Here is a 26,403-nt window from a genome sequence, read left to right as displayed (position 1 = left end):
AACAACCTCCAGGAAGTGATGCAGAGCGAGAGGAGCAGAACCAGGAGAACATTGTACACAGAAACTAATACACTGTGGTATAATCGAACGTAATGGACGTCTCCATTAATGGCGGTGTAATGTCCCTGAACAATTTGCAGGGATCCAGGAGAAAAAAAACACTATTCATAAGCAAAGGATAAACTGTGGGAGTGGAAACACCGAGGAAAAGCAACTGCCAGAATACAGCGGTTGAGGGGACATGACAGAGGAGAGACTCTAAATGAACACTCTAATGCAAATATTATCAACAAAGCAATGGGTTCAAATCAAGAAAACATGTAATGCCCAGTGGATTTACGCATCGGCTATGGGGGTTGGGGGGAGGAAAAGAAAATGATCTATGTCTTTAACGAATAATGCTTGGAAATGATCAAATAAAATATATTAAAATAAAAAAAAAGAATTGAAAAAAAAATCATGACAATAGAATATGTTTTTTCTTTCCTTCTTCCTCCCTCCCTTTCTTCTTCCTTCCTTCCTTCCTTCCTTCCTTCCTTCCTTCCTTCCTTCCTTCCTTCCTTCCTTCCTTCCTTCCTTCCTTCCTTTCTTTGTTTCTCTTTCTCTCTCTCCTTCTTTCTTTCTTTCTTTCTTTCTTTCTTTCTTTCTTTCTTTCTTTCTTTCTTTCTTTCTTTCTTTCTTTCTTTCTTTCTTTCTTTCTTTCATTCATTTTTAAAAAACCCTTATCTTCTGTCTTAGAATCACTACTGTGTATTGGTTCTAAGGCAGAAGAGCTATAAGGTCTAGGCAATGAGGGTTAAATGACTTTCCCAGGGTCACACAGCTAGGAAATATCTGAGGCTAAATTTGAACCTAGGACTTCCCATCTCTAGGCCTGACTCTCAACCCACTGAGCCACATACCTGCCCCCATGCCTTTACTTTCCATAGCTTAAAGTCCTTTTGGTATGTCTTGGAACCTCAGATATATCTAAGACTACAAATATCAGATTTTTCCATAAAAATTTCATTTTTTTACTCTCATTGAATTTACATTTTTTAAAAAGCCCATACCTTCTATCTTAGAATCAATACTTTGTATTGATTATAAAGCAGAAAAGTGGCAAGAACTAGGCAAATGGGGTTAATTGACTTACCCAGGGTCACACAGCTAGGAATTGTTTGCGGTCAAATTTGAACACAGGACCTCCAGTTTTTAGGCCTGATTCTCAATAGACTGAACCACCTTGATGCCCCTCTGCATTTACATTTATAATCTTAATGAAAATATTGTATTTAGTGGAAGCAAAGTAGTTCTGAGTTCAAATTAAGCCTAAACATTCACTGATTGTGTGACCCTGGGCAAGTCATTGAACCTCTGTCTCAGTTTCATCATCTGTAAAATAGGGATAAAAACAGCACCTACCACCCAGAGTTATGAAGATAAAATGAGATAATATTTGTAAAGCATTTTATAATGTCAAGTTAAAGTGTCATAATAATGCTAGCTATTATGATATTCAAATTTTCAATTCTCAGTCTTATTACTTCAAAATCTACACCTGGAATTTAAGTCATGCAGATGTCTCTGTGGCAGCAGAGGGGACATCTGCCTGCCACCATTCCCCAGCATTCAATGAAGTCTCTGGGCTAAAATTACATCAGATAAACATGGTAGAATAGATAGAATAGATAGGGCAGGTGGGTGACAAGTCCAATTCAGAACACTGAGCAAGAGCTAAGGGATATACAGACATATCTCATTTTAATGATTTTTTAATTTAATTTGTTTATTTTTATTTTATTTATTTGTTAATACATTTTAATTTAATAATTTTAAACATAGATACTCTGTGTTTTACAAATTGACACATTTTTTTTTTACAAATTGACACATTTACAAAAGGTTTGTTGCATCCTTGTGGTTGGCACCATTTTCCCACTAGCATGTGGTCACCTCCTGTCTCTGTGTCACATTTTGATAATTCTCACACTATTTCAAACTGATTCATCATTATTATGTATGTCAAGGTGACCTGTGATCAATAATCTTTGATATTACTATTTTAATTGGGGATGCCATAAGCCAAGCCCACATAAGACTTTGAACGTAATAGATAAATGTTGTATGTGTTCTGACTGCTCCGCTGACCCATCGTTCCCAAGTCTCTCTCCCTCGCCTGGAGATATTCCCTGAGATACAACGATATTGAAATTAGACCAATTCATAGCACCACCATGGCCTCTAAGAGTTCAACTGAAAGGAAGAGTCTATCTCTGTGGCAAACCTCATTGTCTCATTTCAAAAAATGACCACATCCATCCCAGCCTTCAGTACTACCCACCACCCTGATAAGTCAGCAACCATTAAAATCAAGGCAAAACTTCCAACCAGCAAAGAGATTATGACTTGCTGAAGGCTCAGATGGGGCTTAGCATTTTTTAGCAATAAAATATTTTTAAATTAAGGTATATACATTTTTAGACATAATACCATTGCACAATTAATAGACTATAATATGTTATAAACATAACTTTTCTATGCCCTGGGAAACCAAAATATTCATGTGACTTGTTTAATTACAATATTTGTTTTATTTCAATGGTCTAGAACTGAACCGAAAATATCTCAGAGGTATGCCTATATAGCCTGAGGGAACAGTTAAAATTCTGGAGTCGATAGACATGGCTTCCCCACATGGTTTTGGAAGATGAAAACTAGGGGAAGCTAAGAGGTCTACATGTTCTGGACCAAAGACTAGCTCAGGAGTTCTTAACTTTTTTGTATCATGTCCTCCTTTAGCAGTCTAGTGAGGCATATGAACCCCTTTCTCAAAAGAATTTGTTTAAATGCATAAAATAAAATGCATGGAATTTACATGAAATAAATTATTTTAAAGTGATTGAATTATTGAAATTATTAAATATATAATACACATAGACCACAGAAATATTTAATGTGTGTGTGTGTGTGTGTGTGTGTGTGTGTGTGTGTGTGTGTGTGTATAAACACAATCTCTCCAGGTTAAGAATCCCAGAGGGCTGGCGAGTATTCCCAGCTGGTACCATAAATCTGTGGATATCGTCCAAGGATTAATCCACAATCCAACAATATATACCTCCAATAAACCAACTGTGACTGGTTAACTTCCTTGGTTAAAGCATTAGGTTAAAGTCACAGATCTATCACACTGACTGTGCTCAGAGGTAACATGGTTTAATGAACTGGGTGCAATATTTGCAGTCAGGATGAGCTAGGTGCAAATCCCTTTTCAGACAGTAGCTGTAGGACTTCATCACCCAAAGTTGCAAGTGATCTCTATTTTCTTAACCCTTACCTTCTGTCTTAGAATCAATACAGAGTATCAGTTTCAAGGCAGAGAAGGGTAAGGGCTAGGCAATGGGGATTAAGTGACTTGCCCAGGGTCACACAGCTGGGAAGTATATGAATCCAGATTTGAAGTGACTCAACTAGCTACCGGCCAATGACCTCTTCATAACCAAATTTGATGGTCTTATCTTAATCTTCATTCCTCTCAGCTAGTCAGATCTGACCATTTTTCCTCAGTTCTCCTTATTAACCGATGTTTGACCATTTGACATTGATCCCCATGCTCTTCTCCTGGATGCTCTCTCCTCTCTGGATTTTTTTTATACTACTTTCTCCTAGAATTTCTCCTAACTATCTGACAACTTTTTCTCAGTCTCTCCTGTTAGCAATTTCAAACTAAATGTTCTGAGGACACTCAGACTAAATATGCCCCCAAATAAACTCATCTTTCCTCTCAAATACTTCCCACTTCCACATTTCTCTAATTCTCTCAAAGATACCATCATACTTTTACTCTTTCAGGTTTTTAACCTTAATATTGTACTGAAATCTTTACTGCACATATATAATGAGTTGTCAGATCTTGACATTTCTACCTACACCAGACCTCTTATCTCCAACACCTCTCCACTCACAAAACTACTTTTAGTTCAGTTTCTCATCACCTGTAGCCTAGATTAGTTCCAACAACTTCCTAGAAGGTCTCACTGCCTTCAGTCTTTCACCACCTCAGGCATAGGATCACAATGATGCCAAAATAATTTTACTTAAGTGTAGAATGGATCATAAATTCCCTAGACAATCAAGTCTAGGGGTTCCACATTGCCTCTAGATTTATAGTTGTTGTTTTGATCATTTCGTTTGTGAACAGCTCCTCATGACTACATTTGGCAAAGATACTCAAGTGGTTTGCCATTTTCTTCTCTGGCTCATTTTTCAGATGAGGAAACTGAGGCAAACAAGATTAAGTGACTTGGACAGAGTCACACAGCTAGTAAGTGTCTGAGATCAGATTTAAACTCAAGTCTTCCTAATGCCAGCAGTCTATCCACACTAGTTGCCCATTGCCTCTAAAATCAGATAGAAATTATTCTGTTTAGCTTCCAAAGTCCCTTTACAACCTGGTTCCAACCTATCTTTCCAATGTCACTGAACATTTCATTCATACACACACTTTGTGACTCAACCAAACTAGCTTTCTCTCTGTTCTTCATATAGGACTCTCCATTTCCAATTTCTATGCCTGGAATTTACTCCTTTCTTACCTCCATCTTATAGAGTTCAACCTTTCCTGTAAGAGGCAAATCAAGAAGCACTTTTTACATGAAGACTTACTGATCTCCAGCCCCCAAACTCCAACTGCTACTGCCCTTCCTCCCAAATTTTCAATCATTTTCAGTAGCATCTAACTTTGTGACCCCATTTGAGGTTTCCTTGGCAAGATACTAAAGGGGTTTACCATTTCCTTCTTCAAGTCACTTTACAGATGAGGAACCGAGGCAAGCATGGTTAAATGATCTGCTCAGTTAGACAGCAAGTGTCTGAGACCACATTTGTACTCAGGACTTCCTGACTCCAAACCCAGATCTCTAGCCACTGAGCCACCTTGCTGACCCCCTCCCAAACCACCTTGTATTTATTGCTTTAGAAATATCTTGGACTCATCCTCTGGGGCTCTGAAACCCACACAGGTATTGGAGTTAGGTGCTCATAGAGATCCTTCTTTGTTTGTGTTTGTATTTATTCACATTATGTTCATGCTGTAGATGTGTGTATATTTGAGTGTAAATTTACATTTATGTGTGCATCTATGTTTGTTGAAAATTCTCCCATTAGCATGTAAGCTCCTTGTGATTAGAGACTGATCATTCTTTGTACATGTATCCTGAGCACTCTGGGCCTCATTTTACCCATATGGAAAATCAGAGGGTTGGATTCCATGACCTCAAACATTCTTCTCAATTCTAAACAAATGATTCTTTGATTCTGGTCACCTTGACCAACCTGCTGACACCGTGTGCTGTTGCTCACAAGAGTCATCAGGTAAAAAAAATATTAACTGACTCCATTCAAATATACCCCCTCCATTCAAGATGTGGTAGCAATGGCACACTGTTAGTATCAGGGTTGCTAAGAAGAGGAGCAATATCCATAAGCTGGTAACTAACTAATTGAGTAGCTAGTTGGCTCAGTGAATTGGGCCTGGAGTCAGGAAGACTTATCTTGCTGAATTCAAATCCAGCCTCATGCACTTACTAGCTGTGTGACCTTGGACAAGTCACTTAACCCTATTTGCCTCAGTTTCTTCATCTGTAAAATGTAAAATAAGCTAGAGAAGGAAATGGCAAACTACTTTAGTACCATTGCCAAGAAAACCCCAAATGAAGTCAGGAAGGAAGAGTTGGACACAATTGAAATAACCCAACAACAACAACAACAAGTATTACACTAAGATTTAAAATAGTGCATCTCAGAAGATGAGTTATATAGTCATACAATGCAGCTAGCTTCACCAATGAGTTAACCTCCTCTGCTCCTAAACCTAGCTAATAAACATTATTTCCCACTGTTTTTCATGCAGCCAATGCTGTAGCAAAATTGGACTATTCAATAGACTTCTACAAACGTGCTTTACTTTTCTTATCTCCATGCCTTTTCTTATATACTATCCCTATTATTTTCATGATCAAAACATTTCCCCCTGGCCACCATTCCCCTCTAATTCAAATGAAAGCTCTTGCAGAGCAGAGAATGTCTTCATGCTTTTTCATTCATCCATCCATTCAAATGTCCTTGTCTATCATCCCTTCCTGTTAAAATTCTCTAAATTCTCATATCACATGTTTTTTCTACTGCTTGTGACACTTAATCACATTCTAATTTGAACTAATGTTATTTAGGGACATTTTATTTAAACAACTAGAATAGAACCAGTTCATCAGAGCCCGTTGTTAAATTTTCAGAATGAGCATTTATACTCTGTAAATCAACAAATACTACAAATCATAATTTTTTGTATTATTTTGTTGATTGTTTTGATTCATGAAAGTGATGGGGAAAATGTTGATAGTGCAGATTAAACATAAATATGCAGTCTGCATTTTTTTCTCCTGAGAAATCCAGTTCTTACCCCTGAGAAGGACTGGGTCTTATTCATTGCTTTATTTCCCTACACTTGATATAGTGATGTGAAAACAGCAGGGACAAATGTTTGTCATGTGAATATGTGGATACATGAATGGAGTTAACTAATTTATTAATATATGTGTCCTTTAGGGGATAAGTGAACTTTATAGTCACCAAGGAACTGATGGGATTCTGCCCTTTCCTTGATATTAGGTCACACTAAAGCAGAAGTCAAGAGAGCTGGATTCTAGTTCCTATACCACCAACAATTCTCCATGCAACCTGGAGAAATCGCTTTACCTCTATAGACCTCAATTTTCTCTTGCACAAAAATAATGTAGTTGAGGAAATGGTCTCTAGGCTCTTAGGAATGCTAATAAATATTATTCTAGATAGAAAATCCCATAGACCTCTCTTGTGCTCCCCCATAGCCAATTTGTAAGGCATCCTTTATGATGCATGCAATTCGTCCATGGGCTAGGCTTTTTGCCTTTCTTTACAACCTTCATAGGAAGATCCTTGGTTAAACCACAGACAGGAATGCTCCTGGATATAGTCATACAGAATATTCCTTTTCAGGAAATTGAACGTTGGTGAAACATATTGATCATCCTTCCCATTAATGGCATCATATATTTGTGCATCTTCCTCCTACCTAAAAATATCTCACTTTGGTCAATAGTGTCCACAATTTAAATAACCAAGCATTTTCCTTGGAGGGCAACAGGACTACGGGAAAGCAACCTGCAAAAATAAATACAAGAACTTCAACATAAAGTCCCTGAAATTTGCTCAGAGTTCTTTCATCCTGTACATCTCTACTTTTATTTTTGCCAGAATGATTATTAAACATTGGTCCTCCTCTACTCTCTATGTAGTTAAACCCCAAGGTTGTCTTAACTCAAGGTAGTCTGCATGTATGTGTGTGTGTCTGTCAAAACAAGAAGAAGAGAAACAGAGGACTGACTAATTTCTTCCTTCTTCCCTTACTACCTCTGTTCCTCCTCCTTTCCCTTCTCGTATCTCCTAGTCTTGGGAAAAGGGAAAAAGGAGGCTCACATAAACACAGTCAATTCACAGTTATTGAAAAGCCCCCACTGGTGTCAGAGTGAGGACAAGATTAACCTTCATAGTGTCTTCATGGGGGGCATAGAGCTTATATTAGACTTTGAAAGATCAATCAGATTTAGATCAAAGAATGTGAAAGGCAAGGCTGTGCAGATGCAAAGAATGACACCAACAAAGGCACAGAATTGAGAATGAGAAAAATACGTACAAGGAATTGTGAGGTGACTTGTTTGACTTAGGTACATATTAGCAGGTATTGTGGCATCATGGAAAGACCACTAGACTTGGCATCAGAAGTCTTGGGTTTCAATTCCAGCTCTGATCTTTTTGAACTGGATCCTTGTGGATAAGGCACTTAACCTCACTGAGACTGGGCTTCCTAATCTGTAACTTGGAGATTTGTACTATTTGTACTATTTCCTTCCAAGGTCTGCTATGGAGAAAGGGTTATGTGAACCCTTTGTGTGTGATATAAATGTGAGTTATTCTTATCGTAGTGGGAAATTGGGTTAGGTAGGTAAGGGTCATTTTTTTTATTTTGGGGAACCTTAAAGACCAGGGGAAAGATTTTGGATGTAATATAATATATAATGCTGAGTGCTTCCTTCACACATCTGGGTTTGGTGTGTGTTTCATGTTCCCATTTGAATTGGATGTTAAATGATTAGGGTATTAGTTTCAGAAGTCATTGGATCATGGCCTTAGAGCTAGAATAAGCACGAGTTAAATCTATTCAAAACAACTATCATTTATGTGGCACATTATGGATTTTCTTTCTTGTAACTACAGTGCAGTTAGAGCTTATTAAAGTTATACTTAAAATCTATTTTACACAATCTAATGAACTTCTTGGGTTTGTCAAAAATAGTGCCACTAAGTGACTTTGATATCTCATATTTGTATCAAATGTGAAGACTTTCTGTGGCCACAGCAGTAGTAAAGATTTTGTTTCACTGGAAATAAAATACAGAATAAAAAAAAAATTTGGAAAGCACTTTAATGGATAAAGAAGCTAAGTATCTAAGTCAAAATTTGAGCTCAGGAACCCTTAATTCTAATTCCAGTGTCGTACCTACTTGACTATGTTTGCCTCTCATCAGTAAACACGTGCAAGATGGATTAGAGGGGCAAAAGACAGGAGGTTACGGCAACCAGGTGGTAAATTGGGGAGAAAGCTGGGCCTGGGGTCAGGAACACCTGAGTTTAAATCAAGCATCAGACCTTACTAGCAGGGTGATGCTGGGAGTTCACTTAACCCTTGTTTACCTCAGTTTCTTTATTTGCAAAATGGGGATAATAATAGCATTGACCTCCCAGGGTGGTTATGAGGATCGAATGAGATAATAGTTGTAAAGCTCTTAGCATAGTGCTTTATACATAGTAAGTGCTATATTAGTTATAATTATTATTGTTATATTTAGGAAACTCAGTGAAGTTATTTTTGCAGTATTATATTCTTAACTCCATCTACCATTCAAAGCATTCTTAGCTCAATACCTCTAACATCCATTATCAATCAACTAATTATCATATTAAGGACCAGTCAGTATGGAAAAAGCAAGCTTTCTAATGAAGATCACAATTCCTCTCTATCTCATGCATGATTTATTGAGCTGCTTTGCACCCCCTCCTTCCTGATGGTGACTATCACCAGTCATCTCAGTAATACAGGGGGAGTTTCCTCCAACTTGGCTTAGCATCAATGACAGCAATCTAGGTCATTGCCAATTCTAGACTTGAAGCCTTCCTATCTTAGAGAATTCTACTGCAGCTTGCACTCAATGGACATAATCTTCAAGAAGTTGGTCACTTGGGGGGACAGCTCAGTGGCTCAGTGGATTGAGAGCCAGGCCTAGAGATGGGAGGTCCTGGGTTCAAATGTGACCTCAGACACTTCCTAGCTGTGTGACCCTGGGCAGTCACTTAACCCCTATTGCCTAGCCCTTACCACTCTTCTGCCTTGGAGCCAATACACAATATCGATTCCAAGATGGAAGGTAAAGGTTTAAAAAAAAAAGTTGGTCACTTCTATACCCTAATGAGGCTTCAGAATATTAGAAGAGGTATCAAATATATATTTGTTCTTCACTTGTTTGAATCAAGTCTGACTGTGACCCCATTGGAGGCTTTCTTGGCAAAGATCCTGGAGTGGTTTACCATTTTCTTCTCCAACTCACTTTATAGCTGAAGAGACTCAAGCAAACAAGGTTAAGTGACTTACCCAAGGTCACACAGCTAGAAAGTATCTGAGGACAGATTTGAATCAGGTCTTCCTGACTCCAGGGTCAACACTCTATCCCCTGCTTCACCATGCTGCCCCTCTCCACAACATTTCTAACTTTTAGAAATAATACAGAGACATTTCAGGAATCTGGTCTATGTGAAGGGTTTAGGCAATGGCAGTGAGGGATAGAACAAGGACAAGCATAAAAGATCATGAATTTAGAGTTGGAAGGGAACTGAGAAGTCACTGAGTCCAATGCCTTCATTTTGCAGAAGAACAAACTGAAGCACAGAAAGGCTAACTCATGTCTTCCTGTTTCCAAGTTCAGCAGTCTATATACCACAGTACCTCCTCCAAAAGCATGAGAAATGTGAAAGAAAGCATTAATTCAGTAGGTCTTTAGTGAATTACTGAAAAGGAGAAATGAAAGAAAAAGAAAATTACAGGATCTTAGATTCCACCCTACTCCCCATTTTACAGATGAGAAAACTGAGGCACAGAAAAGTTGTGACGTACTTAGGGTTACAGAGCTGACCTTACAAGTAGCTGAGGTAGGATTTGAACCCAGAACTTAATTGGCCCCAAGTCCAGAACCCTGTCCATTCTTCCAGGCTTCCTCCGTCAACAGATCTAAGAGATGAGAAAGAAAATGTTCATTCTGTAGGTTTTGGTGACTGGCTGAATATGGGGAAAGAAGGAGGAGGATTCAAGAATCCCATTAAGCTTTCAAGCTTGAGTGACTAGAGGAATTTTGTTGTCCTTGATATAGAGACCAGCCCTTGGAGAGGGAAGGGAAACTGGTTTTATGGAAAAGACAATGAGCTCCCTTGAATATGTTGAGTTCAAAGAGTTTGAATTCTTCATGATGTCATGCAGAGGTGATTCATGTCTCGATTGTATCTGGATTTAGTCCAAAGAGTCACTTCCTACTCCAATTTAAACATCCATTATTCATTAGAATTGCAACAGAAAAGAACCACATTGTCTCAAGGTGTTGGTCAGATTATGTATTAACCCAAAAGACAAAGGTAACATGTATCATAGATCATTTAAAAAGATCCCTTAGAAGAACCAGAGAAGACAGTATTTAGATGTTCAGCAGTTTATTTTCCTGGTACATAATGAATCTTAAGCTTTTCTTCTATAACATAATTAAGCATTTATTTCCCTCTCAGTGCTTCTCCTCTCACCCTCAATAGAAAGGTTATTTCTGAATTTCCCTGTTTAAAGATCATTCTTAGGGTGGGGCAAGTGAGGCAGGTCACCTAAGCTAAGCCGGGAGATCAAAGAGAAAGGTTTACTCTTCCTTTGATGTTCCAGTGGGCCACTAACAAGGTATTTGGAGGTTGGCTTTTTTAATCATGGGTGTAACGCTTTATGCAATAGATATGTTCCTGGAAAGTCATAAGGAAATAAAATATTTTTAGGCAAGTAATATTTGAATGTACAAATCATGTCTGACTATTGAAAAGATTTCTAGCACATATGGAAGAAGCGTTGTAAGGTTACAAGTTCTAGACGAGTTACTGACCTGCATTGGTGGAGGGACTAGAGTGTCTCAAATGCATGAAATCGATCTGGGAATCTTACCCATCTCCCACCTTACCTTCTCCCCAAAAGAAAGAAAAATTCCTTCTGTAAAATGAAGAGCCTTTTGATAAAGCCAAGAATCATTCTGGAAATGTATGGATAGTAATTATAGCTTGAATATGTATATGATAGATTTGCTTATATGCTAGACCAATTTATGACACATTGAGGGAAAGATTTCTAGACATTACGTAGAAACTACATTGGAAACAGAGGACTGAATGTCTGTCTGCTGTTGTATTCCATTTGGTTATTACTGGCATCAGCAGCAGAAACCACTGAATGAAAGCACAAAGTCGAGGACAAGAGAAATATAGGTTTTAATTAGACAGAACAAATGATCACAATGTCTAAAGTATTCAGATGACAACTGTTACAACCAGTTTGTATATGTGGATCCAAGACTTCTGCTGCCATTATTTGTCAGTGTAATAATTAAAGATTTAGGGGCAGCTGGGTGGCTCAGTGGATTGAGAGCCAGGCCTGGCGATAGGAGATCCTAGGTTCAAATATGGCCTTAGAGACTCCTTGGGAAAGTCACTTAACCCCAATTGCCTAACTGAATATTTAATATTGATTCTAAGACAGAAGGTAAGGCTTTAATTGAGGTTATAAAGGAATACTCAGTAAAGCCTGTCAAAATCAAATTTGAACTCTTTGAAGGCAGATTATCTCCCTTTTTAATTTGTAGCCCTACTTTAGCTCAGAACTTTATATATTATATAGTAAACATCACTTTTTTCATTTATTAATTCAATGCTCTGTGACTCAATGACTTCACTGGGAAGGTAAAAATTGGTGAAGATGGTGAGACATCTATAGGGAAAAAAGGGTCAGGAGTAAAGAATGAGAGAAGCCAACATACTCAATAGACTACAAAGAAGTCTCATATCTTTATATCATGAGTACTTCAACAAGAAAAGAATCAACAGGCATTATACATGCTGAAGACTTAATATCATTATTGAAATTTTTCATTTTAAAAGACAGGAACCAATTTATTAATGCTTGCCTTGTTACCATTTCTTTTATTCCTCCTCAAATAATTCTCTGTGCTAGTCCTTACATCAGCTGATACAAAATTTCTCTTTTCAACCTCTCATATCATCTATAGTGGTAGTCTCTCGGTGACCGAGAATGACTATTGTCTTTGTGCATTATCATCTATTGATGTGCCCTCACGTGGCTTTGGAGTCCAAAGAGGGTGGAAGGGGTTAGAATAGATGAGTGTGCACAAAGACACTTGTGCATGAAGATTTAAGTGGAAAAGTCGTTGCACAGAGACAGTCCCACTCTCTCGGCGTTGGAAGCCTGGGTCCAGTGGTACAAAAAGTCGTTACACCTGGAGACTTCCTCAGCTGCATTGGATGGCCGTGTTGTCTTTTGTGCTCCAACACTCCCTGAGCACTCCATAGTGCTTTGCTGCATCGCCATCTCAGCCGTTGAACCTTCTTATTGGTTTCTTCCGTCTGTTCAGCCGAAGCAGTCTTCACATGCTGGGTGAGCAAAGCCCTGGTTCACCAGGGGTCGATGACCCGATGGCTACCCTCACAAGGTTTAGCCGGCCTGTTGAAGCCGTTGCCCGGGGTGTGGCCGGTGCCGCATGCTAGCAGCTACTAGGAGCCACAAGTGAGAGCTGGGTATCAGGTGAGGGTCAGAGGCTGGAGAGCTGCCCTAGGAGGGCACGACAAGCTCTCCATACCAGAGATACTACCCCTCCCTGAGCACCCCATACACCCCTATATTTCAAACCTAATAGCTTAGGACTACCTCTCATATTATTATTTTAAACCTTTATCTTCTGCCTTAGAATCAAAATTGTGTGTTGATTCTAAGGTGGAAGAGCAGTTAGGGCTAGGCAATGGAGGTTAAGTGACTTACACAGGGTCACACAGCATGGAAATATCTGAGGTCAGATTTGAACCTAGGACCCTCATCTCTAGCCCTGGCTCTCAATCTACTGAGCTTCCTAGCTGTCTCTCTCCTATTATTTTTTCTCTTATCATTTTTCATCAAAGTTTTTATTCTAACTTTTAACACCAAAAGAGCCTCCAAGGAAGAGAAAGAACAGAAAAAAGAATTGCATATGAAACCATGAATTTCCATTTCATATTGCTTATTTGTAATTATTATTTTAATTAAACTATATATACATTATATATATATATATACATACATGTACACATTCTCTCAAATTAGTTTCTAACACACTGCTTGTCTGTGGCCCATTTTAAAATTCTATTCTTTTTTTATATTAAAAAAAAGTGTGGCCCCCCCTTTTTAAACTATCCCTATTGGCTATGAAACTATACCTGCCCTTTGACCCAGTAATATCACTAGTAGGTCTATATTCCAAGGAGATCGAGGAAAGGAGGAAAAGACCCATTTGTACAAAAATATTTATAGCAGCACTTTTTGTGGTAATGAAAAATTAGAAGTTGAGGGGATGTCTGTTTATTTGGGAATTGACTAAACATGCTGTGATGTATGATTACTTGGAAAAAAATCCTAGACCTTATTGGTGCAAAACATGGAGCAGAGAGCATCAACAATTAGCACAACTCATAGACCAGTAAGTTTTTGTGAGAATCATACATACATTGGAGGCATCACATCTTCAGTGATGGTATTAGTAGGGAAATGACAGTCTTGCTCAAGTAATGTCTTTTTTTTAGACTGTAGTGAATACAAAATCTCACTGTGCTTATTATCTTTTGATTATAAAAAATTGATTTTATATAGCAAAATGATGCTTTAAAGACTTTCTTCCAGCAAAGTGCCTCCCATCCATACATTGAAATCATTTGAGGTGTCTTGAAAGTTTTAATAGCAGAAATAACTTTGTTTGACAACCTCCTGATACTAAACATAAGCCAAGGCACTAAACAAGGGGGCATAGGCTCATGAAAGATGTTCACTACGGTGACAGAAGAGATCTAGCAATACTCCAAGTTAAAGGATTTCCCATGAATAGAAAAGTCACGGTGTCATCAACAAGCATTTATCAAGAGACTACTATGTGCCAGCAGACACTGGAGAGTCTGGGCTCATGGGTTTAACATATAACAAATCAAAACTTCAAAGAAGAGCAGGACTACTAGATGTCAACAGGAAAATGTATCAGTTGAAAAAATGGAATGGGCTAGTGGCAAGGATGAGAAAAAACAGCTGAGCATCTGAAGTGCTGTACTAATATCCTCGTAATAGGACTGGGGCAATGAGGTGGCTCAGTGGACAGAGAGCCAAGCTTGGAGTTGGGAAGATGTTCAAATCTGATCTCAAACATTTCCTAAATGTGTGACCCTGGGCAAGTTACTTAACCCGCAATTATTTAGCCCTTATTGCTCTTCTGACTTGGAACTAAGAGTATCAATTCTGAAACAGAAGAGGAAAGAAAGAATTAGGTAGTACCTTGTGGAGTCCACTTATAGAAAAATATGGACATGAGTCATGCAAGATGGTGGGTGTGGGTGGCAACTAGCATCATTGGAGAAAACATCTAAATGAAACAACAGACTATTCGAGGATTTGGGTATAAGGGAGTCCTACTGCTTTTTTATTCTACCTAGTTTAAAGTCATGTTTTATCTTTCTGTTTCCCTCTAATGTGATTCTTCTAAGGTATTTATATTTAAAAAACAAAACTAGAAATAAAATATATTTATATCCCCTACTGGTCTAAGATAAGAGGCAGCTAGATGTCTCACTGAATAGAGAAGTGGGTCTAGAGTTTGGCCTCAGACCAACTTATAACTTATGTGACTGTGGGCAAGTCACTTAATCTCTGTCTTAATCCACTGGAGAAGAAAATGGTAAATCCCTCTAGTATTCTTACTAAGAAAACCCTATGAATAGTATGGTCCATGGAGTCACCAAGAGTAAATTGGACATGACTAAACAAATGAACAATGACAGTTGGTCTCAGGTAAGAAATCCCTGTATAAATGGTTTAAAATGTATATCTACAATAAGCTTTTATTAAAAAATAAAAACTTCCCTTAGAACCATTAAGTCCATTAAAATAGTCCTCTCAGATACACAAGGAAAGGGCTGTTCAAACATCACCGGAGATTATTCTTGATAATGGAGTGGTTTGAATTGGGAAGGTAGGAGATGACATAGCTAGCAATATTTTTAGGCATCTAATTAAAAACAAGAGCAGAAAGCTAAAGATACTTACATCTTGATCCTGATGCCAATTTCTATTGGTCCACTCAATGGGGAACATTAACTCCTAGGGAGTGGCATGTAGGGAGAACATAAAACCCTTTCAGAAATATTGATATCTGATTTTTTTCAAAAACATCCAGACCTCATATGTTTCTTTTGGTGGAGAAAATGAAGTGCTTCCTTTTTTAAGGGAAAGACTATTTATTATATTATTATTATGTGAATATGTGCCCTATCCCTTTTCTAGACTAAGTTCCAAGAGTTAAGAACCTTCTTCTCACTTAAACTTTGTCTCTCCCCAACATCTATTCACATTGCCCAGCACATGGTATGTGTTTAATATACATTTGTTGCACATATTTCTGTGAAATTTGGGGACTCAAGAGAATGCCCAGACTGGGCTGACATTAATGATTTGTCCATAGAGGATGTAGAAGTGGGTTAGGGTTAGAGCTTTCAGAGGAGCTGCATGGGTTCAATGATGAAACTTTGCTGCCCACTGTATAACAGGCCAGCAAAACAGATCTTTTGGCAAATTCCAGCCTTCTTTCCCCACCTACATTTAGTAAATCATATTTAACAAATCAATTGCTTACACTAGCCATTTATAGTCTTCTTACCCCCAAGCATTTCCCTATAAGAATGAGTTGCCTAGGGGAGGCTGGTAACAATCCCTCTTAGCCTGGATCTTCCTCTTCATGACTCTTTTATAACTGGATGCCTCAGCACGATTCCTGACATAGTCATCCTTAGTAAAGTAGATGGCATCTATAGTTCTTTGCCCCCAAGAATCCCAGGTGGAACTAGTCACAGTAGAAGAGGTAGAAGATAAAGCTGTTCTTAAAATAAATTTGTCAGGATAAAGGTGGGAAAAGCTCCCATGTTTCTCCATTACTGATACCTTTGGAGACAGAAATCTCAAACATGTCCCACCATGCAGATAGTTTTATTGACAAGGAAAGAAAGATGGATCTCTTTCCTCCATCTCCTCCCGCTGTTATACACTATTGTTTCAGCAAGTGATGTTTTGTTTACTTTGGAATGAAATATTTTACCCCCTCAGAGATAATTAATTTTTGTCAGCTTCCCTGTTTATGAGGGAAACTGAGAAACTGTTAATTGAAATACAGCATGAGTCACTGTTTTCGCTGATTTTTGGCAGCATTCTAATTTGTGTCAATCTCAGCCTAATGATTAGATTTTTTTTTTTTTGGAAGCTGAGAGCAGATTTGATTTTCTTTTCTTTCTTCTTCTTTTCCTCCATTTTTAAAAACATATGCTTCGTGATACAGGCTGTACTGAATTCTGTTGCCACAGACAGAAATACCAATACACTCAGGTTCCTGGGAGGTTTCCTGCGTCATGCTTGGCTATTCACAGCAGCTCAATATTTAAAAAAGCTAAGAGAGTGCAAGCTTCCTCTCTGCCTTTCCTCCTTCCCTCTTCCCCAACCAGAAAATGAGATGCTTTTAAAGCCCTTTCTACTAGTATTAAGCCACAGTATATGGCCCAGCACTAATGACATCACTGAAGTGAACTTCCCAGAAGCCATTAAGAGGAATTCATTTAGAAAACCAATTGAATGTCACCAGTGAAGGGCAGGGTTTTATAATAGGTGACCAGTCATGCATGCCTGTGGTATTTGTTGTTAAAACATTAATCACTGCAGACTCATTTACTTCTAATGCGAATGTACTACATGATTCCACAGGAATACCATTGCCAATGACCATTAACGTACAAAACGGAAGCTGTTAACTGTAGGCAGGGTTCATAAAACCTGTTAGATCAATGGCAAGTATAATGGGAGAGTTAATGGTTCTTAATAGAACTTGACTCCTTTTGGCTTTCTGACAGAGAGAGGAACTTCATGGACTTACAGGTAGCTGAATTGGGGACTGAAGTTGGAGGGTGGTGGCAATGTTTTTATTTCTGAGGTCTCCTTGTTAAAGAGAGTTGGTTTTGATAGAGGATTGGCATACTATAGTGTTAGACCTGGTGTCATAAGTCCTGTGTTCAAATTTAGCCTTGAATGCTTTATTTGCTATTACTTTATATATATAAATAAGTCACTTTACTTTATCTTGGCTTCAGTTTCCCCATCTGTAAAATGGAAATAATAGTACCAGTAATACAGGATATACTTATAGGATTATACCTCAGTCCAACTCAGAGACAATGAAAAGAACATTGGGAGCTTATTGAGGTCAAATGCAGTACTACCACTTACTAACTGGGTGGTGTCATTCAGTAGTTTTCAGTCATGTCCAGTTCTTTGTGAATCCATTTGGGGTTTTTCTTTTCAAAGTGTTTTGCCATTTCCTTCTCCAGTTCATTTCACAGATGAGGAAATTGACACAAATAAAGTTAAGTGACTTGCCTAGGGACACACAGCTAATAAGTGTATGAGGCTGGATTTGAACTCAGTTCTTCCTGACTCCAAGCCTGCCATTCTATCTACTTTGACTTGCTACCTAGATGGCCTTGAGTAAATACCCCATCTCTTTGTGCTATATATAGTTTCCTCATATTTCAAATAAGGGAATTAAACTAGATGACTTTGGAGGGCCTTTTCAGCTCAATATCTATGGAACTACAATGTATTATGTCTCCCAAGAAACCTTGTGGTTAATTAGAGCCAAAATAATGTAGTGGAAAGGACAGGAGAATTGGAGTTGAAGGCATGAGCTTGAATTGCTGCTTTGCCACTTATAAACTGTGTCGTCCTTGGAAAAAGGCTTCTGTGAGCCTGTTTTCTCAACTCTAACATGAGTATGAGTATATTATTGTCCTCCTCGCCTTACAGGGTCATTGTGAGAAAGAGTTCTGCATAAGACATGGTTGCTACCTCAAAGAGTTTAATCTGGTTGAGGGGACAGGATGCAAATATGAAAGGATTAGAGAACAATTCAATAGTTCATTTGTGTTGTATAGATTTTAAAAGCTGTAGGTTTTCAGAGAAATATGTGATCAGAGTGAAATAGAGTGGTCAAAGAAGGCTTTTGTGGACAAAATAGAATTCTTGCTCATTCCTTGCAACAGTGGACTTATTTACAAATAGCTTGAGTGATGGGTGAATAATATCAGAGGAAAGAATATGGAGGTAAGAATGAAGACGGCAAGCCCAAAGGTCAATGAGGAGACAGGCTATGATGGGCTCTTTGCGTCATAGTGGGAAATAAGACTGATGAAGTAGTATGGATCCAGATTCTGAAGAACCTTGAGAGCCAGACAGTTGAACATGGCTTGTTCCCTTAATAGAGAGTCATTTTAGATTCTTGACATGACCAAATGGATTGTTTTTAAAGGCTAATGGCTGAATAAAGAAGAGACTGAATGGCAGAAAAATGATGATTGAAATTCAATTCAGTACAACTCATAATGTTACTGCAGTTCCTATTTTAATCTCTTCTTTTTCTTTTCTAGCATACAACTGTGTTGCCTATCTCCCTGACAGAGGTCTTTATCAATCATCATCAATATCCATCCAGGAAAACGGGACTTGTGTTTTTAAGCTTTATTAGTGTTGCCTACATCAGCTGGTAAGAGCCTTGGGAATTTCTTTGAATGATTAAAGCTCACCTTTTGCTCAAATCTACTAGATCTCTCTTTGTCCACTGTGACTCACATCTAGGCTCAGAGAACTTCGCCATCACTGAATTTTCAGTCAAGGAACATTTTTCTTTTTAATTATGAGACTTAAGAAAACAACATGACACACATTGCTTCTCAATTCTAGACATATGCTCCCCCTCTGAAGCAGAATTAGTCATTTGAATGCTACAATTGTTTTTGCTCCCCCAACCCTCCATCAATCCCACTTTTTGCACATTGTCTCAGTTTGTAATGAAAATATTTGAATTGCTAAGTGAACCAATGCCTTTAAACTTATTCCATATAAAGCTTTCCCTAGAATTGTTCATGCTAGATTTTGTTCAATCCTGTAGTCAGTTGTCATTGTGAGTTGATTTGCATGAGCATCAGGTAAGAAAATTCCTAAGAGATTTGAAAGGGTAGGGCCACAGGTGGGAAAGGATGAAGGTATAAACAGCAATAACTGGCTAAGAAGTTTCCTTTTCCAGCTGCCCCAGGAATCTTACCCCAAGAGCCACCATCAATAAGAGTACAAGGCCATTCTGGATGCAACCAGAACACCAACATCCATATTCCTACCTTCTCTTTATTTATTTGTTTGTTTGTTTTTAGACCCTTACCTTCTGTGTATTGGTTTCAAGGCACAATACTGTGTATTGGCTCCAAGGCAGAAGAGTGGTAAGGGCTAGGCAGTGGGGGTTAAGTGACTTGCCCAGGGTCACACAGCTAGGAAGTGTCTGAGATCAGATTTGAACCTAGGACGTCCTCTGTCTAGGCCTGTCTCTCAATCCACTGAGCTACCCAGCTGCCCCCTACTACAAAGCTTTCTTAACTGGGCTCCCTGATTCAAACCATCTTTCTCTCCAATCCATCTGTCACTCACCCACCAAAATAATTTTCCTAACTCAAAAGTCTTATAATTCCTCCTCCCCTCTTCACTAATCTTCCTTTTACCTCTCAGGTTGATGATAAAACTCCTGTTTGACCATGTCACAAAGCTTGACCTGACCTTTCCATCTCTTACAACCTTTTCATGTATCATTTTCTTATATGCCCACTATAGTCCATTCATACTTGCTTATACAAGTCACTCTATCTCCAAGCTTCCTATCCCAACAAGGCCTGTTTTCCATGCCTGGAATTCCTTTTCACCTCCCCTTTTTGGAATCTCTGGTTTCCTTTAAAACAGTTTAATTTGCCTCTTTCTTTGTAGAGCCTTTCCTGGACCCTGAAGCTACTAATGTCTTCCCTCCAAAGCTATTTTATATCTGCATATAAAAAATATGCATATACCTATAAATTTACAAGTTGTCCACTCTATTAAAGTAAGGTTCTTTAGGGCAAAGGAACAATTTTGCATTTTTCTTTGTAGGCCCAGAACGTAGCAAATTGTCTGGTGCTTTGTGGGTACTTAATAAATTCCTTATAGATTGAATAATCTACGTTCAAATGAGCTTTATTCTGCTCCAGGTCCATTTAAGCCTAGGTTCCCTCCTTTATCTGATTTCACTGTACCATTTAGAATACCTAACAAACAAACAAACAAACTCTTACATCTTCAAATTCTTTTCCAAAATATCTTCTACCTCCTCATTTTATTAGGAACATGGCCATTTCTTGATAGAAAAAGTCTTAAAGCTCTCTCCATTAGAGAGTAGTTCTTTCTATTTCCTGTCCTCCTTCTCACCCCCAAGACATACACATTCATAAGAATAGGAGAGGAACTTCATAGGAAAACAAAATCACAGAATCTCAGTCAGGTGATGCCCCAGAGGTCATCTATTCTAAATTGTACTTGAATAATTTTCCTGTTACAACCCTCAACAAGTAATCCATTGGTCCCTCCAGAAAAATATTGGGCTAAACAGAACTTACTACCTCCTGAAATGTCCACCTTTGGATAGAATTCATTGTTGGGAAGTTGTTACTGGTTTTTTTTTCTTATTATTAAGTCTAAATTTACCTCTCTGAATCTTCTACCCGATGTTCCTATAATTCTAGGATATAGAATCATCTTGGCTATGGAGAATAAATCTGATGCTTCTTCTAATATGGAAGATATTCTAATACTTGAAAATAGTTATCATATCTCCCTTAAGGTTTCTCTACTTCAAGATAAAAATCCCTACTTCTTGTAGCCAATCATCCTATCAAATGATTTCCAGTCCCTTCCCCATCCTTGCATGTTATCCTCTGAACATGCACCAGCTTGTTAGTGTCTTTTGGACAATATAGAAGCAGGCACTGAGCACAACCATACAGATTAAGTCCAACCAGAATAGAATGAAGTAGTACCATCACCTCCTTAATTCTGGATACTGATTCTGATTCCCTTAGTACATCCGAAAAATGCGTTAGATTGTTTTGAATGTCATGTAATACTGATGACTCATATTGACCTTGCAGTGCATGAAAACCTCATATCCTTGTCCTGCAAATTGCCTAGCTATGTAGACCTTCTATGTAGCCCTCACTTTGAGTTTGCATATTTAAATTTTTTAAATCTCCACTAAATTTCTTCTTGTTTGATTCATCCAATTTGTATATCCTTTCATTAGCTCATTAGCTCTTGATATTCCCATTCAATCCCAACTTTGTGTCATCTACAAGTTTGATAAGCCTAACACGTAGAAATCAATAAAAATGTTGATAGCTCAGAGATTGCCACATCCATTGGACACACTACTAAAGACCACTGAAAGCTTTCAGCAACCCATTAATGGCTACCCTTTGCATATACAATTTCCACCAGTTCAGAATTTGTATAATTGTATAGCTATATAACTCACATATCTCTCTTTTGCAAAAGAGACTTTGTCAAATACTTTGCTGTTGTCTAAATATACTCTGTAAGCATTCCTTATTGAGCTAGTTGAATATACTCTCATATATGTTCTTCATTGGAACCAGTATCACATCAGTTCTCTCCATTTGTGTGAACTTATTTATGCCTACTCATTCTATGTCATTTTTGTCCATGCTCTCTCATGGTGCTTCCATATAACACAATGGAGGACTTTTGCTATGGCTTTCTGGGTTCTTTTTGCATTTTGTGGTTAGAAGTAGAACATTTAACTTGACCATCTATGATCTCTAGATCAAGTCACTTATCCTACCTTCTTTTTCTGGTCTTGCATTTTGGTAATAATTTTTATTAGTCATTTTCTCATGGACAAGTCACTTAATGTCTCTGAGGCTCAGTTTTCTAAACTATAAAATGGGGATATAAAAGCACCTATTTCATAGGGTTGTGAAATTCTATCAAGATAATGTGCGTACATCAAATACTTTGCTATCCTGAAAGACCTGTATAAATGGAAGCCCCACTTATTTCTCTTGCCACTTCTCATGCTCAGGGAATTACTAGATATATACTATAATTGACTTGGGTCCACCATGAATGAATGAATAGTACATTTACTAGGTGCAAGGAACTATACTAAGAGCTAGAGATAAAAATATAAGTAATTGAGTTAATCCTTGTTTTCAAAGATCTTTTATTGTACTATGAGAAGACATCTCAATAAAGGGGAGCTAGAAAGAGGTGCATAGATGTAGAAACATGGAAAATGACTTGAAAATGAGAGAGGCTGGTTCTGGGGAAGATAAGTCAAAGGTTCTCCTATCAGAATGCAGAGACCCAAGGTGAATCCAGAGAAAAAGACATGAGAAGCATGTCTGCAATGGACACACCATGTATCTCTCCATTGACCATTGGGTCATTCATAACTTTGAATCTCTGGAGATTGTGATATTCCAGTATCCATATCCATATACAGCTGCTGGTAGGATTTCTGTGTCAAAAGGATGTTTTCTTGCATTGAGTAATAGTTTGGAATCATTAAAAGCTTTGTGCAATTTCTCAAATGCAAACTAGCGTGCTTCCTTCTTCCAATTCAATTCAGGGTTCATCTCATTGATATTGAGCTACAATGCTTGTCCCAAATATATATTAAGGAACTAACTCAATGGACTGGCCATCCAACTAAAGTAGCATAAGCATTGTTCTTCCACTGGATTTTTTCCCCACATCAATTGTTGAGATAATCTTTTTGAGTAATCAGGGATTTCACCAAAGAATCTCTGTAATAATCTAGAGCTTGATAACCAAAAAAAAAAAAAAAAGACATTAACATCTACAAACAAGAACCCTTGGAGGTCAAAATTCTCTTTTCATATATTGTCTCATAAACTACTGGTACTTTTTCATGATATTCTTCTACTCATGTTGTACCTATTACCTACAACTATAAAATGTTTTGAAAATGGGCAATTTTCTCCCTCATTCTTCATTTTCAACTCAAAGATCTATTTTTTTGTTTCCTAAAACACCAGGAAAATTCAAATTGACTAGTCCTTATTAAAGGAAGTCTCCCTCCTTTCAGGATCTCATCATTCTTATATTTTAAACCATAGTCCAAAAATCCAAATCCATTCTCAAATCTCTTCTTAATCAGCTATTTACATCTCAAATTTTCCTTTCTCTTCTTAAAACATTTCCCTTCAACCAGCAGTAGAGATGAAAATATCACCTGCATCCTTAATATCTGTAGTTTCTTGCCAAGAATTTCATAATCCCTAGCAACAATTTCTAGATTCCTTTTTGGCAATATCACTTGTCCCCTACTTGAGCAGTGAGGAGTGGCCATCAAATTTTACAATGTTGGAAGATTCTCTGTTACATCTTGTATACATCCTGGAAACTTGTCATTTCTATCTCCAAAATAATTGTGCTACATGTCCTATTTTCTCCAGTCACACAATTACCACTCTCACTTATGCCCTCATCTTCTCTCAACTGGACCATTGCAATAGACTTTAGTCTCCTTGGCTCAGATTTTTGTCCTCTCTAATCTAACCTACAGCCTTCCATATTGTTGAAGTCAGGAAAGTAAATGGGGGCTAAGGTCCTCCTCAGCAAGGAGGACCATACCCCCACTAGATGGTATAAAAGAGTACAGGTCTGAAGTCAGGAAGATTCATTTAATTCAGACATTTAGTTAACCATGTTACTGTGGGCAAATTACTTAACCCTATTTAGCTCAGTTTCCTCATCTGTAAAATGAGATGGAGAAGGAAACAGTAAACCACTCCAGTATCTTTACCAAAAACAAAAAAACAAATAGGGTTATGAAGAGTCAAACATGATTGAAAAATGGCTAAACTAAAACATTTATGTAGTACTTTAACTTTTGAAAAGTGATTTACATTCCTTCAATCTTCTCTTTGAGTAGAGACACCAACCTGTCCTTTATTTAGACATCAGTACTAATTTTGTTAACAAAAACACAAAGCTCTCTGCAAGTTACTACAAAATTTTCCTTGCTTTTCACAAATCCCTTAATCTTCTATTTTTATTGTTAAGTCTTCCAGCCTAAATCTTTCCTAATTCTTGAGGCCCACAGAAGAAACATGATTTCTAAATTCACAAAGCTAGTAGTAGAGCCATGACTAAAATTCATGCCATTTGACTCCAAATTCAATTATTTCTTGATGTAGTTATACCATCTTACCTTTTACTATGCCCACCTCCTGTTCTTTCTAATCTCAGAAAGCTCCTATCTCTCATAAGTTTTCTTCCTTTCTCTCATGCATCTATCATTCTCCACTGGCCCTTTTCCATTGGCTTACAAATATATTCAGTCCTCCCCAGTTCTAAAAAAAAAATCCTTCCCTTGAATTTTTTCTAGCACTTTGTAACTGTCTTATCTATCAGCTCACCTTCATAGCAAAATATTATTTAAAAATTAGCTTATAACCACTCTATCCATTCTCTCTACAAAAATCTCTTTCATTCTGGCTTCTTTTCCTACGAGCCTTCCAAAATTATTCACTCAAAGGTGATTAATGAGCTTCTAATTGCCAAACTCAATGCCTCTTCCCCAGTTTTCATTCTCTTTGGCCTTTATGTAGTATTGGACATTGATGATCACCTCCTTCTATTGTACACTCTGTCCTCCCTTTGGTTCCAAGACACTGACCTCCTTCCGGCTCTCTTTCTGCTTGCCTCCTTCATTGGTTCCTTACCTTTGTCCTCACCCTTTTTAGGATTTGGTTCTCCCAGGTCTTATCTTTAGCGTCTATCCCTTAGCAATCTCATTGCTAGGTTACCCTTTGTCCCTCAAGGGATCCTCCTTTGGGAATGAGAATTGAAAGCAAGTTCAGCTCTGCCTGCAATTCAGAGAAGCTATAGTAGACAGAATCTGATCTTACAGCTTTCATCATTGCTTGCTGGTTGTATCTGACTGTGTTTGAGTCTGTGCGTGTGTGTCTCCTCTAGCCCTTCCATATCCCAATCAATTAACTCATTCATTCCCATGACTTCCAAATCTAATTTCCAAATCTTCCACTAACTTCCAAATCTAACAGATATGGATTCTGACTGTCTAGAGGAAATCTTTACCAAATGGCCTCTTGCCACCTTAAATTCTACATATCCAACAAGATGATTACCTTTTCTTGAAAATATGCTTTTCCTTCTGACTTCAAATTTTTGAAAACACCACCAGTGCTTTCTAAAACCTTAGAATTAGCCTTGATTCTTCAATCTCCTTCACTTTTCAAATCCAATCAGTATTATTGTTATATTATATTCATATAGTTCCTGGGTTTTTCTTGGCAGGTAAATTCCCAAATGTTTATATTATCTACAGTTAATTTAAATGGAATTTCCTTTTCTATCTTTTGCTACTGTGGTTTGGCAATATATAGAAATCCTGATGATTTATGTGGGTTTACTTTATATCTTATAACTTTGCTAAAGTTGTTCATTATTTCAGCTAATTTTTTTTTTGGTTTATTCTCCAGCATTCTCTAAGTATGCCATCATACTATCTTCTATAATTTTGTTAAAATTGTTAATTATTTCAACTAATTTTTTAGTTGATTCTCTAGGATTCTTTATCTCATTTGCGAAGAGTGATAGCTTTGCTTCATTGTCTAGTCTAATTCTTTCCATTGCTTTTTCTTCTCTTATTGCTGTAGCCAGTATTTCTAATACAATATTGCATAATAGTGGTAATAATGGGCATCCTTGCTTCACCTTTGATCTTACTGGGAAGGCTTCTTGCTTGTCCCCATTACAAATAATGTTGAAGATTCAAATAGATATTACTTATCATTTAGGGAAAGCTCCACTTATTCTTATGTTCTCTAGTTTTTTTTTAATAATAATTGTTATATTTTGTCAAAAGCTTTTTCTATATTTATTGAGGTAATCATATTTATATTGGATTTGTTATTGATATGGTCAATTATGCTGATCATTTTCCTAATATTGAACCAGATCTCTATCCCTGGTATAAATTTCAATTGGTCATAGTA

The 26,403-nt window shown here is 37.6% G+C and overlaps 1 protein-coding gene across 2 annotated transcripts in view; it reads left to right on the top strand.

Moving 5' to 3' along the window:
• ADTRP (androgen dependent TFPI regulating protein) overlaps window positions 1-26,403 on the top strand; it is a 153,922-nt gene that overhangs the window by 90,490 nt on the left and 37,029 nt on the right. For both annotated transcript variants that reach the window (XM_056823435.1, XM_056823434.1), the window contains exon 4: window positions 18,913-19,028. In XM_056823435.1, the coding sequence (XP_056679413.1) occupies window positions 18,913-19,028 (116 nt within the window). The remainder of the gene's footprint in view (window positions 1-18,912; window positions 19,029-26,403) is intronic.

The sequence above is a fragment of the Monodelphis domestica genome, chromosome 3, assembly GCF_027887165.1.
Source record: "Monodelphis domestica isolate mMonDom1 chromosome 3, mMonDom1.pri, whole genome shotgun sequence".
NCBI lineage: Eukaryota > Metazoa > Chordata > Mammalia > Didelphimorphia > Didelphidae > Monodelphis > Monodelphis domestica.
This window is presented reverse-complemented; position numbering and strand designations above follow the sequence as displayed.